Source organism: Lutjanus erythropterus, chromosome 1 (assembly GCF_056507025.1).
Source record: "Lutjanus erythropterus isolate fLutEry1 chromosome 1, fLutEry1.hap2, whole genome shotgun sequence".
Lineage (NCBI taxonomy): Eukaryota > Metazoa > Chordata > Actinopteri > Lutjaniformes > Lutjanidae > Lutjanus > Lutjanus erythropterus.
In genome coordinates, this window is record NC_139317.1 from 14958934 (window position 1) to 14976814 (window position 17881).

At 37.1% G+C, this 17881-nt stretch overlaps 1 protein-coding gene across 1 annotated transcript; it reads right to left on the bottom strand.

Moving 5' to 3' along the window:
* Positions 1 to 3613: 3613 nt before the first annotated feature.
* psmd14 (proteasome 26S subunit, non-ATPase 14) lies at positions 3614 to 9595 on the bottom strand. The gene is made up of 11 exons (XM_084714663.1): positions 9458 to 9595; positions 8546 to 8601; positions 8046 to 8117; positions 7824 to 7943; positions 7578 to 7648; positions 6984 to 7134; positions 6743 to 6850; positions 6243 to 6317; positions 6031 to 6156; positions 5281 to 5343; positions 3614 to 3788 (listed from the first exon to the last, which is right to left on the bottom strand). Exons 2-11 carry the CDS (start codon positions 8591 to 8593, stop codon positions 3690 to 3692), a joined length of 933 nt encoding a protein of 310 aa, XP_084570789.1. The 5' UTR covers positions 8594 to 8601; positions 9458 to 9595; the 3' UTR covers positions 3614 to 3689.
* Between the last annotated feature and the right edge of the window lie 8286 nt (positions 9596 to 17881).

Here is a 17881-nt window from a genome sequence, read left to right on the forward strand (position 1 = left end):
ATAAGAATCACTGTGTTTTTGTTACCTTAGAATGAGCCGTTTATATCTACAGACGGAGCAGGTCGTCGTCCATGGAGGTTGACATGTTCCGCCACCATGTTTCTACAGAAGCCCAGAACGGGCAAACCAAACACTGGCTTGAGAGGGGAGAGTGAGATGATGTGTTTGCAAGCTCACTGCTAGATGCCACTAAAATCCTACACGTGTTCTTAAAGTTTAAGGTGCCTAGATACAGGCGTGATTTTGTAACATCACTGCTGGTTTCAAAGCCAGTCGTGATCCAGAATGCAACTGGCACAAACACTGAGACGCCACCTTTCATTGGAGGAGGAGACATCTCGTCTCCAGTCGTTTAAAGCTGCTACAAGTGATTCTGAAGAAAGATAACTGATTTCTCAGTGAGGGAGAAAGAGAAGGAGTGGATGTAATTTGAAAAAAATTCAACCCGATAACTGGACTTTTTTTCCATCTTAAAAACACCATGTACTTGTACTTGTTTCTCTTCACTCCAGAGGGAAATAGCTTTTACTGCATTCTGCTAAATGAATATTTGTATAATTGATATTTAAAGGTGGGGTAGGCTGTTTATTTTGGCCTCACTGGGCAAAAGTTCCATAATAACCTTTCAGCATATTCCAATTCAAGCGGTCTGAGAGAAAACTAGACTTCTAATCCTCCTCTTGATGCAGATGCTTTAGAAATTCTAGTCCATGATAGGAGACTTTGGCCAATCACAGGTCAGTAAAATTGTTGAGTCTCACTCCTCAGACACACGTATTTGATGATACTGTAAAATTTTGAATATGTGACATGTACCTCCAATTGAGTACTATCACGCTGTGCCATTGACAATTCAAAATGTAAATGCATGTATGTAAAGCAGTAGTTGTCAAAGTTGTTGGGCTTGATCATAAAGCCATTTACAGAAACATGGAGGCCGCCCCTTTGTGCACTTAATTTTGAACTGTTCTGCAAATTTCCAAAAAAAAATAAATTGGTTCAGAATCCAAAAAGTTGGTAACCAAGTGGAACCAAATAATAGCAGGTTTTTCTTGGATGTGGGTGCATGGTGAATCTGTTGATGATGATCCATGGTTATGATGGTTCCGCTCAAAACGGCTGGTTCACTAGATAGAACCAAGGTTCCAAGTATCTTGAATGGCACCAGTTCAAGAGCCAGGGCTAATGTGCAGGAAACTGACTTAGTGAGAGTCATTATTAATCATTAGTATGAGCCTTACACTTATCTTTTTACACGTTTACAAGTTTTTTTCCCTGTATTTTCTTAAAAAGTCTTTTGAGAGCATCTTAATAGCCCATATGAAAAATAAATCCTAAAAACATTTTATTGATTTCAAAGTCAGCACTTTATTAAATGTTGATAAATCTATATAACCCAGTCAGCGCTAATATTAATCTAATATGCAGTGGTGGACTAAAAAAATACTTTTGTTCAAGTACTTTTACCCTGAGTATTTTCTTTTCATGCCACTTTCTACTTCTACTCCACTCCACCTCAGAGAGAAATATTGAACTTTTTCTCAACTTTTAGGTTATGAATTTACCGTATGGTCTATGGTGGAGCCCACTTTGTCATTCCCAAATGGCCTTCAGAGAGGTGTTTCATTTCACTCCTAAATTTTCACATTTTTTTCGGAGCGTGCTCTGAGAGAAAGCCAATTCGATCCTGCGTGGGTTGTGAAGATTCCAGTCAGGAACAAAAATGATGTAACCTCAAAACTGATTTAATGGCAAGGGGCCACATAACTCTCTGTCCAGTTAGTGTATACTGGACAGGGTGGACAAAGACCATATGCTTCATGTTGCTGAGTTACTGCAACACGAGCTGCATCTCTGGCTGAGATCCTGTGAACCCATTATGGAGACTTTCTCCCTTCAAACTGTAATAAACTACGAGGGATACTGGCTGTTCGGCCCCGCTCTCACTATGAGAACATGACTCCTCTCACAAGAAAACACTCAGCTGGATAAGCCTGTTGTTGATTGTCTTTATTCAGGTGGTTTGTAAACTTTACTGTTTGCACAGCATCTTCTCTTCAGACCAAACCCCAGATGTAAATATTATATATTTTATGTGTCAGGTTAATGTCTTTTCCATCCTACTCATTTCTCCTTTCTAAAAACTTTCTTAAGAAGCTGCAGTCTATGCAATTCAGCAGAAATATGTAGGAATGAAGTTTCTTCATGTCATTACTCAGTACAGTACATTACAGACGTAAGCCTACACTGAAAAAAGGAATTCACTCTTGCTGATCAGCTTTTTTTTCCCTCAAACAGGGCAAAAAATTTAACATCACTCATCTTCCTCTTCCTTGTAACTGACTACAAGCTAATGTTTGCAACAAATAAAGGGGAAGGAATCTTTTTTTATAAGCAGACAAAAACCAAAAATCAAAAATAAACAGTGACATGGAGCAGTAAGAGTTCACAGTGGATGCAGAATAGAGGATATTAAGTGTGCTGTCTCATATTTTAGCTATGGAATCATAGTAGATTCCCCCTTAAGTATTGCCTCGCCTTTTATCACACACCACAAAACAGTCAAATCTGTTTGACTCTGGAACAATAACTGAGCTGAAATGTTGTACAGAATCAGAAGTGACATCACCTTGATCACAAACAACCAAGCCCGTCTGAGGGTTTAACAAGTGACAATGACTCGACATATACCATCTGGATCACAACTTCTTGTTTTCATCCATTAAAGTTGCACCTCTGACGCCACCCAGTGGTTAGGACGGGTGTTACACTGAGTCACAGGGAGACTCAGCTGCTGCAGCTTCCTGTTCCACCTTTAAACTCAGCATCCAACATATTTTAATTCTGTCAGAAGTAAAACTAGGGTCGATCTATATGCAATAAATAAATAATTATGTTGCTTCTATTAAAATATTGTGATAGTGATGAGTCATGATTGTAGTGGAAATGGTCATTTTTTCCATTAAATTTTCACTGGGAAAAAAATAAATAAATAATTTTTCCTGGGGTCTGTACCAAACAATCATGCTCCCTGATGTCTGGAGAAATGTCACTGGTAAGCAGCTCCTGCAATTTGGATATTGCACTTGGCCATACTGTGATTTAATAATAATATTAGGATTAATTGTTCAGGCCTGAGAAAAAGCAATAAAATAAGGCCGTTTCGCCCTTGTTAAGAATTGTCCAGATACACACAAAAATACTACATGAAAAAAACTAGATAAAATTATGTAATAAATCTGATTATGTTCATGATGCATTTGTCTAAACAGTGGTTTTCAAATTTTTTCCAATCACACCAAAGAGCAAGCCAAAATCTCAAGACACACCTGTATTCATGTCAGTGCAAAATATCCTCCATAACCACAACCAAAGGAGGACTAGCCAATCAGAGACAGAGTTGCTAGAGTGCAGGTGAGAAAAAAAGGTGTCAGTTTTTCCCACCATCCAACAACTGTGCAAAAAGCAAATAGTTGGTATAAAAATGCAGAAATACAATACTTTGATTCAAACAGAAACAAAGTTATGCGCGCTTGTAGAATTATGCAATTTGCTGTTTGGATTGTAAAATAAAGTACCACCCATGTTGTCCAACTCAAACCAGACGCAAGACTTCATTTCATACATACATTTATTTTATATAAAAGAAAACAAGGGTCGCAATATTAACAGTTATACACACAGGGCCGTCACTGGAACACTACGGTATCCAACATGGCAGCTAAGCACTGAACAATGTTGGATGTCATTAAAACGTCTACGTGCTCCTCCAAGTGCCTCTTGGGATCCTGCAAGAAGGAAAGAAGATTAGAAAAGAAAAACATCAATAATGACATTCTTTAAATAAATACAGTTTCCGTTTTGGCGAGTCTCTGGTGTCAATTACAAAGTAAACTGATCCCTGCTTGTATAAATTTCTCTTCACTAATATGTCTGCACAATCTGTCTCTAACCCAATGCAAATTCACTTCAATGAAAGCAGCTACAAGGAGCTTTCATATTGTGTTGATTCTGGAGGCCCCTGTGGACAAAAGCAGTAGCCTATCCACTGCCATAACCACAAAATATAACATCAAAAATGAAATCTAATCTGAAGAAACCTATAGAAAAATGTCAATATTATTAACTGGCTAACTACTCACTATAACTTTGCTTGGGAATACATAAACTGAGGCTCTTCTGGTCTGCATTCCATAAATAATTTCATCCAATTTCAAAGAACCCGACGGGTGGCAGGTATTAAAACCTCTGGAAACAAATCCACAATCGTCTTCTAACCCTTAATTCAGCCTCTCATAAACATAACAGTTAGCACAGAAGAAGCATTAGAAATCAGATTTAATCCAAATTTGAAACATTATCATTGAGGTTTTTGTAAACTTTCCTGTATTGAGTTTGAATTGGGCAGGTTTGTGCTTGGAGATTTAGTCTGAAAATTAAAGAAATAATTCAACAAGCCAATCATAAATCCTCCGTGAATTGCCATGTGGGTGCAACCAAACTTATCTGGTCTCGATTCTGCTGCTGTTCTCTGAGTCTGAGCCAACTGAAACAGGGAGCTAAAGCCATTATATCACTCCTTTAATACAAACGGTGATTTGACCTGGCTCAAATCAATATCCGTTTAAGTGTATGCAGTATTTAGAACATCTTCCCTGCTTTACTTTGCTATTAGATGGTCTTTACTGATGGCGAACCAAAGCTATCTGTGCTCTCTTCACAGCCACAAAACTCCATTGAAAAACATTTTCATTTGAGGACATGGGAGTCACTGGTTTACCGCTGCCTCAATCCAGAGTTACTTCAGACCTGAACAAACGTGTTAAAACACCAAAGTCTCACAATAACACAAACAAACTAACATATCAAGGTAGCAGTAATCTTACAACTCCCCTGTCCTTCACGGTCAATGGAGTGTGGACAAGCACAGATGGCAGCTTCAGTTCCTCATTGTAAAAGACAACAAAGAAAAGTGGCAAACATGTTCTAAATATAGTGTACACTTAAATACATAAGGCTTCTTTTAGTCTTTTATTTAGGTGACTAAACTGGACCTGTCAATCAGACGTGACCTGCCATACCCACACGGTCCTGAGAAATGGCAAAATGAGCCATTTTCTGAAATAGGTTTTTGTAATAATTATGAACTTTGATTTTCACTTACAATTCTAATCAACACCAAGCACAAACAAGGACCTTGATGTAGCACCTTGTCATGTGGGAAAAAAATATATATAATGTTGCATGCATCATATCTGAAGTTTGAAATTTAACTGTTACCTGTTTTCCAACATTCTTGATTGCAAGCTGCTCCGGGGTCATTTTGTCCTCTTCTTCAACGGCCTGAGGTGGAAACACGACAATGTGTCTTAATACTGAGGGGGAGTACAAAACCGGACCACGCTCTGCATGCAAATGTTTATGCATGCAACCCTCTTTGCAGGTTTTGCCCTGCAGACATGCTGTATATCATTTTTAGGCCTTGCGAGACCATAAGAATCCTGTAAAGGGGAAATATAGCCAGCGCGTGTGCACAAGTTAAACATCGGCATTACTAAGACATGTCTCCACAAGCATCGAAAACTCAAGGGTGGATTCTTCACCAGCTGATCAGCAGAAAATTCTCTGATCCTCTGACGGATGCACCAGAGTTAACAGTTGAACTGAATAACAGAGCAGTGATTTTGTTTGTTACAACACTGCCCATAAATCTCTGGATTAACAGAGTTTTTAATGTCAATACTAAAAAATACCTAATACTTTATTATATGAAGATTACTAAAATATACATAAACATTCCTCAATCACAAAGCAGCACGGTGGCTCAGCGGTTAGCACTGTTTCCCCCGTGTTCATGTGATTTTCAAAACACACATGCATTAGGTCTGTTTCCCTGCCAGCACCTTGACCAACACACTGGTTTAGGACTGGAGTTGATCCCCAGGCGCTGCAAAAGGCTGCCCACTGCTCTTTAGGATGGATTAAATGCAGAGGCTGAATTTCATTGTGTGTGAGGTCTAAAAGGTGTACCTTGTTGTAGTTCTTAGCCAGCTCCAGCATTTCCTTGACGATGGTCTCATTGAGCTTGCAGTGCTCACTGTAGTCCTGCAGGGTCAGGCCCTCCATCCAGCTCTTCTTATGCAGATTCAACAGCATCTGAAAAATAATAAGTTATGTTTCTTATGTTCTACTAAAAAACATCCAAGTAAATAAATCATTCTATTAGAAGTATATTCTCAAACCTTTTGCTCCAGCTCATTTTTCCTGTAGTTGATGGTGATGGAGTAGTAGTGTCTGTTCAGTCCATGAATCAGAGCCTGACACACATACAAAAAAAAAAACAACTTAAATATTTGATGCAATAACATGCATTTTTAAGTGCTGAAAAAATATCCCAAATTAGGATTAATACTCCACTTTTTTGTTTTGATTCAATCCTGTTTGGACCTTCGGCAGTAACAGAGGATTAAGTCACATTAAAGTGGTGTAATATTAAGCCAACTGTGATTTCTCTAATTGTAACAAGATGATCTCTGATGTGATGTTTATCTGACCACTAATGACTAAGAAACTGAGACAAATAAGGTCATCAGCTGATTGTCTTTGCTACTCGTCATGGGGCACAAGTATTGTGCCTGTGTGGCTCAGAGGTGTGGAAAACAACACTTGAACATCTTCCCTTGGGCATTTTAGAAGAAATTCACATTGAGCAAAGATGATTTTGCCAAATCTAATGTGTTACCTGGATTGAGGGCTTGTTCAGATGACCCAGGTTGGATGTCGTCTGCCTTGGTTCATGACCCAACACCATCATGTTGGCGTTGATCAATCTGAAGGCATCAATAACAACCTGTAGAAGACAAGAACTGTTTACTGACTAGGAGGTCATTTCTAACTCACTTCACAATAGCATTTTTTTTGTAAGACAACTAAAATTAGAGCTACTGAGTTGCGAGGTTCCACTGCAGCAGTCACTTCTTTACCTTTCCTTTGACGCTCTGAATGGGATCAACCACCACTGCGACGGCGCGCTCTGACAGGGCCTCGAAGCTCTGCTGTGTGTTGATGTCCACACCAGACAACCAGCAGCCAAAACCAGGATGACTGTGGTACCATCCAACCACCATTTCTGGTCTGATAAAATAAGATGGGTGCAGGAAACAAACATGTTTAGAGGGTATCAAACACCCTTTAAATTTAGCCAAGAAATTTGCCTGTTTTGCCTTCAAAGCAAGATTTAATAAAACTAACTAGCCCAGAAATTACACACAAGTTCACATATAAAATACTCAATGTAAGGGTGCAAAACTAACTTTCTGACTACCTGCTAAATGGCTAATCAGTCTTTAAATTTTACTAACCAATCAGTAGGTTACCATTGTTTTTTTAGCTGTTGAATGAAGCAAATTTACCAGCCACTTGCATATTTACCAGCATTTGGATGGTGCTAATTTTGGTCTCTGGGTAGAGTAACTTTTTTGTAAGTTTGGTTCAAAGAATTTGTAATACATGTAGACAAACAAACAGTGAGTAATTTGTTAAATACTGTTTACTGTAAATATGTGTCAAGGTTTTACCTGCCAGTCTGCTTCAGCATGTCCAACATCTTGGCCTGGAACACAGGGTCTACTGCTTCAACACTCACACCCTGTTAGGTGAAAAACTGTCATTTAGTACTTAAGAGCCAAAGTAAAAATTGGCACCAAACAATTTCTTGTTTTTTCTTGTGTGACAATGTCAGCTTTATTTATTATGTAAAAAAGTTTCCAGATCAAGTATTTTCTATAGCAATGATGTATATTGTTATTATACAAAATACGTACTGTTCCTGACTGGGGCATGGCAAATACATCAATCACTCGCACTGTGTAGTCATCAACAAATTCTCCCAGCATCAGTCCCATGACCTCCATTGGTACACCAGCACGCCCGTGCTTCAACATCTAATGAAGAGGAAAAAACAGGAGGGAAAAGTCACAGGAGTGTTATTTTAAATACAAAAATGAATACAGCCACTTTGAAAGTGCAGGGGGTGATGTGATTACCTTGAGCAGGGCCAGAGAGGAGATGTACACCTGCTCAGCTGTGTCCACAGCAGGTGCATCTGTTGGAGGGCCCTGAGGAGTCAAAGCAAAGATTATTTTTCAATTCAGCCCCTTAAAATATAACAATTTCTCAGATTAATCATTACGATGAAACCATCATCTAGAATTTCAATGAATGCAATGTATAATGTATGGTCGTGATTTTTTAGCCCTTATTCCTGTGGTAATATGAGACTGCACTGGGACTCAAGCAAAGTTTCTGTGTTCTCACCCCTGAGCTTGAAGTTGAAATTCTAGTTTTTAGTAAGTAGCCTACATATTACTGATACAATAATGAATCACAACTGTGTTATGGGCAGTTTAGTCCAGCACAGTGTAGCCTACCAATTTTTAAACACTTACCAAGTAAGATTTTATAAGTATAAGCTTGCAACCATGTAAGTTTAAGTGTCATTTTTGTTCATATTCTTTATTTATGGACAATTCAGACTTTGTGTTACCTGGCCAAGCCCTGGCATTCCACCTCCAAGCCTCAGCAGCCGGTCCATATTGGGAACTGATAAACACACAATAGATACAATAAAGACATGAGCTTGCTTTCATACAATACAGCTGACCAGGAAATTGTAGAATTATCATATATCAGAGAGATTTGGAAAACAAATAATTACTGTTGTTGATTAATTTCTCAATTATCAATTGGTTGTTTGGTATATAAAATATATTTCCCAAAGCTTACAATTATGTCTGCAAATATTTCATTTTGTCCACAACACAAAGATCGTCAGTTCACTCCGTAATAGAGGACTACGGAAACCAGAAAATATTTACATATATATATATATATATATATAAAAAAGGTCAGCTTTGGGTTAAATGTCTTCCATTACATCAACTTTTATATTTTATGCTGACTAAGTGTGTGTTGACATTATGACATAAATTAACGTGAATTAATTGGGAATTGTTTTAATTTCGTGTCTTTTCTGGTCTGAAGCTATTGTACCTAACTTTATGACATAACGACTACAACGTTATTTGAATGCTAATGAAAAACTGAAAATAGCGACCAAATCGCTAGTTAGCTTCAGGTAGCTAGCTTTAGCTAACTTACCCGCAGTCACGTAAACACAGCACAAAAACGGGATAACCGGGAATTGCTCTTTAATTCAAATTAACAGCTGCTGTATTAACTGTAAAAAATATCTGCCACATTTACCATTTAGTAACATTAAATCGCTCGGTTCACGAATTAACAGTTAACGTACTGAAAGCGTTAGCGTATCGTTAGCTTACTCATGCTTGGCCTCTGTTAACTCGCACAAGAAAAGCAGAAAAATTATCAACACTGATTCAATCTCACCATATATTATTAAAACTGACGGTTGTGCTAAAGCTGTAAGCCTGCTTACCTGTTGTCAAATCTGTCGGATGTTCAGAAAAGTCTGCGTTTCTGTAGTCAGTCGAATCAAACCAACTGGCTACAATGAATCAGCCAGAATTGTCCTTTTTTCAGAAAAGCTACTTCCGTCGCACTGATGACGTTTTTGTTGTAGGCAGATTGGCAACTGCATAATCGAGACACAAGGGGGAGCCACAGTCATTACATTTCATACTACTGCTTCTGTAGCTTGGTGAATTTATTTATTTATTTTTCATTTTTATTTTTTATTTATGTATTATTTTCTATTTGAATAATATTTTAATTTTAGGTTCATTTTATTTTATTTTATTAGAGGTCATCTTCTGAATAAATCTGAACAAAAGGAGGGCATTAAAACTCTCTGAATTACTTGAATATTTAATGAACAAACTATTAGCTATTCAATTAACTTTTAATTTATTTTGATATTTTTTGCTTTTCTTTATATATGTAGGTATTTATTATTTATATTCATTTTTTCCTCCCCATTCTGCTATTTTTTTGTTTGTTTGTTTTTTGTTTTGTTGGTTTTTTTATGCTGCTTTGGAGAGTTATTGACAGATGTGTTTAAACTTACAGTCTTATTTATAATTATCGTTATTAATAATAATAATGAATATGTATTTATTCACCTGATAGAACATAGCACACATGCATGTAACTAATTACTGCCTAACACCTGCAATTATCATATATAATTCTATTGGGCTATGTCTTGTCTACTGTAAAATAATACCAAAAGCTTGCACAATTTCCAGATTCTATTTGAAATTCAAAATTATTATCTTCTATTTATGTAATTAATTATTATGTAACTGTTTCTGTGTTCTCTGAAACAGGACATATGCAACTTTGACAGCAGGATTAAAAAATATATTATATTTTATAAGAAGTTCAAATGCTTTTACATAATTTGAAATATGCTTTGTAAGTAAAACTGATAACAGATTCCAATTGTCAATGGATGGCATCAAATGGATTTTAAAGGAGATTGGTGGTAAAACTAAAAATCACATGTAATAGGGATAATTTATGTCTATATTTTCAGGTAATTGTACATTTTCAGATTGAACTGAAGGTAAAGCTGTTCCCTGACCTGGCTTTCAAGTACATACAGTGGTAAGTGTCATCTTTGTAAAGAGAGCACACTGAAATAAGACACAGCGTTTCCCTTTTAATACTAAAAGAGTGAAAGCAGCTGTGATGTTTGTGTGGTTTCTCATATTTCAGCATGCAAGCATTTCATTATTCCCAGAGGAGCCACAAACTCTGAGCCAAACCACACCATCACCAGGCCTGTGAAAAAGCTTCACTGTGCGCTTTCATGTATTCTGGCCAGACAGTTGCCAATCCAGCTGAGCGGCTCGTACAATATCACCCAAGAATGTTACCAGCCACACTGACCAGCCAGACAGGTCAGTTGGCAAGCTCAGGTCGTCCATAATTCTTCCTCAGCAGAAGAGGAAGGGGCAGATAGTCGTCCACATTCCTCAGTCCCTCCCTCTCCACACCCACAGGACCTCTTACAACCTCAACATGCATACACTTTGCAGTCTTAACCAGGATGTGCATCCTTATGATGGACTCGGCCAGTTTACTGCCTTTGAGAGTTAACCTACATAAAGTATATATTATTAATGTTGTCTTGACATCCAGTGGCTTCTGTGTTTGTCTCGTTTCTGTTGGATTATTGCTGATATAGTTTGAGTGCAGCCTCCTATAATGACACTTCAGCAGGTCCAGAGATGGGAACAAATACATCAAAAAGTAAAATACAAACTCATCAAATGTATTTAAATAGAATACATTCTATACAAACTCACATCATCACATTTTAGGAAGCCTCAGTGAGGGTCTGACCTGAACCCCTGAACACTGTGGTGCATGCTGGGTGGTTTCAGGTGGTCCTCACCAGAAAAACAGCAGTATAGGTCATCCATGAAAGCAGCTTAGATACATTTAATGTTAGGCGGCGGCCTTTAGTGGCCATATAATTATGACGGGGCAGAATAAAGAGTAAAAAGGCCCGCATACGAAGGGATGGGTCAAGGACAGGACTTTTACCAAGGACACTGGGGTTCATGTCTTTTGTAAAACCAAAAGTCAACATGGACTTATTTAAAGTTTTAAGCTAATTAAAGAAATTACAGTACCTATTGCAATAAATTAAAAATGACCATGATATGTCATCAGAGATTAAGGAAATGTGTTAAGTTGAAATACTCGCCACTCTTACAACAAAGCTACAGCTGCAGTGTTCCGGGCTGAAATATGTGTTTTTGAATGCCTGTTTCACATTTATAAAAGTTTAAATTAATGGCAAACGTTTGCCAAATGAGTGTCTGTTAATGAGACGTAACAAATCATTAATAATTAATAATCTTTTAGAAGGAGTAGGTTTTTGTAACGGTTAAATTGAGCAGTATGTCATCGTAGTCTCAAAGGCAGTGTGACAGGCAGTCACTGAAGTCCAACTCCAGAGTGTGTATTTTCAGAGCAGTGGACTTTTGTTTTCAGGATAATGGACTAACCTTTACATCAAGAGATGACTGACAGTTAAAAAGGGCTGATGAACTTACAATGTGGGGGAGGAGGCGAGGGGAAACAACTCGCTTCACCCACAGATTGTATATTAAATAGGATTTCAACCCATTTAATGTACCATTTAAGCCTCCAGCTTGCTATCTGAACTGCTATATTCATTTTTGCATGGGCAAAATGTTTCCTAAGTGCCATCACGAAACACAACATACTTATTTTAACCCAAACCATGATCTTTTCCTAAACCTAACCAAGTACTTTTGGTGCCTAAACCTGACCGCACTGTGTTCCATGTGTTTAATGTGGAACCTGTACTTAAGGTCCGATATGCCTGTTGCACAGGACGGGTCACATGATTCACTTGCATTTAGCCAAATGTGACGCAGCTGTGCCAAGTGGAATCAACCCATAGGACTGTGATTTTTTTTTTTCCCCTACAGTTTAAACCTGCGGATAAAAATGAAGCTTTTTTAAAATCAAATTACAGATTCACTATTCTGTTTCAAATACACAAATGCAAGCTATTAAAGTATTTTGTTGCAAATTGCATCCTATGTTTTTCTTTCCAGCAAACTATAGGAAACAAAATATTCGAAAATAATCAGACCTGTTATTTTATTGAGAAAAGACTTTGCTGTTGTTATACGAAAAGATTTTGTACCTTTGGGATCCAAGTGATCATCAAAGGATAAACTTTATGTTTAGTAACTCCTCATTCTTATTGCAGTTATGATATGGAGGGCGATGATATGTGTTTGTCCTCTTCCTTGGATTTTGTTGTTGTTGTTTTTCTGTATTTTTTGTCAGTTAATCTGTACAGTTGTCTGGGTCTGATATTTGTGTTACACAGAATTCTTTTTGAGGACAACATGAATATATGAATTTATGCACAAATGGAAACAATTACTAAATGAAAAGTAATTAAATCTGTATTTTAAATACATTTCATTGAAATACCGGCCGTCTCTGTATACGTCCATTATTAAAGGATCTGATAAACAATGACTTAATCAGAGTCAAAACAATACAGGAAACAAACTGTCATTATTTTCCCTTTAAGTGGGCCGAGTTTATTGTTTGCTGAATTGTTATTGCTGACTGGGTTATCTCATTGAATTCAGCTCTGCTTGTGATTGGCTGACAGCTTCCCAGTGGTTCAATTTGAAAACGATTCATTTTGTTGCTCCAAACAGAGAGAAATCATTACCGAAGCTTTTTGATGAATTACACAGACAAACAATGGATAGCTGGATGAATGAGATGAAGGCCACAGATCAATTGACTTATTGGATATTTGACACATTTGAAGGTTAAAAATACAATGCAAACTGATGTGGTATACATGTTTTTAATTTGTGAAATAGTTTAATTACAGTTAAATCCAATATTAAATCCCCTATCAGTAAAAGGGCAATTTATGGGGCATCAATGTATAGGGATTATCGATCAATAACTGGGTAATAAGAAGCACAGGAAAGCATCTATATAAAGTCTGTTGAAGCTGATCATTCAGATAGGAACGATTGGACTTTTCAAGGAGCATCAGAAGTAGCTTGTAACTTGACACCAGCATGAAACCTTAATCCTACCAGCAGAGGAAATAAGGGAGAGAAATTTGATGCTTTAAGAGCTTCCCTGCACCCTGATGGGATTTGGATTTAGCTTTGCTTTATAAATCTCCAGCAGGACCTGCAGCAGGATGACTGCCAGTGGCAAGCACTGCTTTGTGCCCTTAAGTGTTGGTATGTGAATATAAAATGAGTGTAATTAGATAAAAATGCTAAGGCAAATGTGTACCTAGACAGTTTAAGTACAACACCTCTGGGGTCACATATGAGCCTGTGTAGCTTAAGATTTAAATCCCTCTGCAGCATCTCTACTAATCTGTCTACTTTAACTGTATGAGTAAACATTAAACTTGTTTATAGTGGTTAAGATGCATACCGTACACTGTGATGCAAAGTATGTGGTTTGACACCGCGTGGGCATCTTTGTTGCATCATCCCCCTGCTCTCCTTTCATTTCCTGTCATCTCTATACGGTCCTCTTTTGAATAAAAATGTACAAAAGATACTTGAAAAAAAAATCACATTCACAAGTTGACTTTACACTTTTCTTTCTGAGAAATTGAAAACAAAGGACTGTACAACACCGTTTTGATGTCTGTTCCTCAGTGACGTTCGCATGAATAACGACTTGTGATGTTTGCAAAAAGATGTTGGTCAAATACTTTAGACACAAAAGGTAAAAAAAAAAAAAAAAAACAAGGACACATTTACTGATATGAAGCCATTTTACATTCTGGCTGCATAATGTTGACACTAGAATTATTCAAACTCAAGACTTCAGTGGGTTTTTTTTTATTATTATAAATGGAAATATTCCTCATGACCTTTGCATCATCATTTTACACATGTCCCAGAAAAATCAGGCAATATATTTCAAATAATTGGCAAAGTTGTGATCTCCACATGAATCTGAAATAAAGATCTATGACTCTGAAAGAAGTCTGACTGCAGAGCTTGTAGAGTGGCTCGCTGAGATTTGAACGGTAAAGGAAGAATATGCCAGACTGCCGTTTCTGAACACAGCTCATTGCATCGTTGTATTTCCAGGTCGTCAAATAAAAATGCTTTTGATCGGTAAAGCCTCCTGAAAACAGCAAAATAATGAGAAAGTAAGAAAATACAGGCTCTCTGCAGATACAGACACCACCACACACTTCTAGAGGGTCATGAATGATGACTGAGAGGGTTAATTTTAGATGAGTTTATGTATTGTTTTTTGTTGTTGTTGTTTTTAGAAAAATCCTCCAATGTATATCTTTAATGCACTGTATGATAATCTTTTTTAATGTATTGCATGATAATGTTGCATGATAATGCATGAATATGTTATCATGCCAAGTAAAATTTATTTACACAAAAAAAAAAAAAAAACAATTGCACAAACAAGGCACACAATCAGAGCCATGGCCAGTATCTCAGAAATACAGAGATCATCAGTCTACATCCCTCCAATGCACATTTTACATGTATTATTTTGTTGTTGTTGTTTCTGTTATATTAAAATATAAACATATCAAGTCTTATTTAATCTCAGTGGAATCTTCCCAGAAAAATCAGAAGATATGACCTCAGTTAAACAGTTCAACATATGATAAAAGTGGCTGATGCACAAGAATGAAAAACACTAATTTGTTCACATGGCAGGTGAAGAATAGAGCTGTTTTTAAAAGCCTTTTGATTGATTGTATTGAGGAAGGGGTGGCCCACCCTGCTGGTGTAATAATGAGGGAGGCTGGTCCATCTGAGTGCAACAACTGAAAGCTTTATTTAAGCCCGTGCCAGATGAACCTAAAGGGCCTTAGAGGTCAAACAGGAGATCAGAAACATAGGAAGAGGCCATCTTATCTTGCATCAACAGCAAGCCACAGAAGCTAGAAACCTATAGTTCCTCATTTTTGGTCATTAATTTGCTTAGTGCTGGTTTATATTTATATGCTATATGTGAAAAATGCTTAGTTTACACTTTTATAGACTGCATATCAGCAAATCAATCATATGAATGCACTCAAAAGTGGAAGATATTAATGGTTCTCTTGATTTATAAGTCGATATTTTGCTCCTATTTCGCCATCAAACCTGTATGTCACATGATGATGGAACCTATAGGGGAGTGGTTCTCAAATGGGGGGCCTTGAAGGGGTTCCAGGGGGTCCCCAGCAAAAAGGAGAACACTTTACTTTCATTGTAATTCCATCTATAAGCAACACAATGATATAATGCATGACTATTTGGTGATGGGTTTGATAAACCAGTGTTTCTTGTGTATTTATTTAGCAGTGGTGCAATTACCATGTTCACACGGTGGCTATTTTGACATCGTGTTCAGGGTGGGGCACTTAAATTCTGTTATCAAAAAGAACACTGTCGCCCTGCTGTGTTCATGGTCATAAGTTTACAAAATATGATAGTTGTCATGTCACTGACTCCTGATTGAACAGCAAGTGAAACGAAAACAGCTGGTCAAAATCTGGAGTGACATCGAGCCATATTTTCAGATAACACAGCATATTTGACAACAGCTAAGGTTAGCATTAACAACCTCGGAGCTAACAAATCAGTTTGATAGTATTACAAAATACAATATGAAAAGCATGAATGAATTCTGAAATATCAAGAGAAGAATTAATTTATACCTTTCATACTGCATTATGTCATACTACCAAACAGTAATGTTAGCCAAAAAGTGGTTGAATTAGCTGTTTTCTAGCTAATGAGTGATGAAAGATATTGTTTTCATTTCAAATATAACCCCATGTCCCCCTGGATCTTCACTGTGCATTGTCTTTTTCAGTTATTGTTTGGTTGGGTTACTTTTGCCTGCCTCTGTCGAGACGAAAGAAATTATGGCTCATACCACAACAACAGAAAATACTTTCACAAAGTAAGAGATATATGTTATTGTTCTCCTGTAAGTCTGGTAAAACTAACCAGATCAGGCTTATTTTTGACCGTTGACTCAGTGATGAGGTGGACTTCATTTAAGCTTCACCCTGACACCCATATTACAAGAGAAAAAGCCTGTGCTGCAACCGTCCCCCTCTATGCTATTGTCCCTGCTCTCCCGTAAATAATGATTCACCGAGACGTGAACAGCAAAAGACATGAGACAAAACTAGCATTATTGCACAAAGATCCTGTAGTAGTAATATTACAGAAGAAACACTGTACACTTTCTGTAATAAATCATCTGAAAGTGAAACTCTTATCAAATGGAGATCTTTTTACAGCAGCCAACTCTGCTGGGACGAAAGAAACAGCCGTGGGACAAAAAATACATCAACCACAAAACAAATAAGTATTGAATAGTTCTGACATATAACACTCATTAATAGTTCTGTTAGTCCTCCAAGCAAATGATCACGTTACTCCCTAATCAGTTTTCATGTTAAAGCTACTACAAGAAACATTTCTTTTTTTCTCTTTTTTAATTTTATGTTTAAATAGCCGGTTTTCTCTTTAATGATCTTGTTTGCATATGTGGGTCATACTGAGGCACTTGTAATAAATTGAGATTGTTTCATTATCAGTTAAAAACTCTTTGTAGTAGCTATAAATGTCCCTGTTGAATGAAATTGGTCCAATTCGTCAAATTCAACTTAGTGCAAAAATACCTCTTACGGACTATTCCTCACACAGAACAGCCTGATGAGGCCTGTCATACACATCTGGACTGATGAGACCACTGTTGGTCTTCCTCATGCTAACTCTGGGCATTTCCAGCAAATGTGATGAGAAAGAAATAAACATTACCGTTAAGAGAAAACACTTCCATTTTGTCTTTGTATTTTTCTATTATAGCTAGAGCTGCACAACTAATTACAGCTGCAACAAAATCACAATATGGCAAGGTGCAATATCCAAACCACAGAACCAGAACCAAATCGAATTTTTTTTGAAAAAGGAAAAAATTGTATGAGAAAACAACATTTATAATGAGATACTGTAGTGCTGCAGAGATGACCTGGCCTTAAAAAAAAATCTTGTTCTCCAGATGAAAGAAAACATGTTTGTTTGGTACAGACCTCAATAAATCACATCATCACCATTTTAGTTTTTTTTTCAGTGAACATGAAAATTAGAATTCAAAAGCGATCATTTCCACTGATCATATCGCATACTGCAATCACAATTACAGTTAAAATGATCACAATATGACTTTTTTACTAAATCGTGCAGCCCTAACTGTAACTCTGGCAAAACTAATCGGATCAGGCTGACTTATTTATTTATTTAGTTATTTAGTTATTTATTATTGTTGTTAAAAGAGAAAAGGTCAGTGTTGCAACCGCCCCCCTTATACTTTC

What these genes read in the sequence shown, in the direction of transcription:
- psmd14 (XM_084714663.1), bottom strand. Translation starts at nt 8,593, where the DNA reads ATGGACCGGCTGCTGAGGCTTGGAGGTGGAATGCCAGGGCTTGGCCAG. An exon ending in ATGCTGAAGCAGACTGGCAG is followed by an intron (nt 7,135 to 7,577) that starts GTAAAACCTTGA and finishes TTATTTTATCAG; the next exon opens with ACCAGAAATGGTGGTTGGAT. An exon ending in TGAACAAGCCCTCAATCCAG is followed by an intron (nt 6,318 to 6,742) that starts GTAACACATTAG and finishes TATGTGTGTCAG; the next exon opens with GCTCTGATTCATGGACTGAA.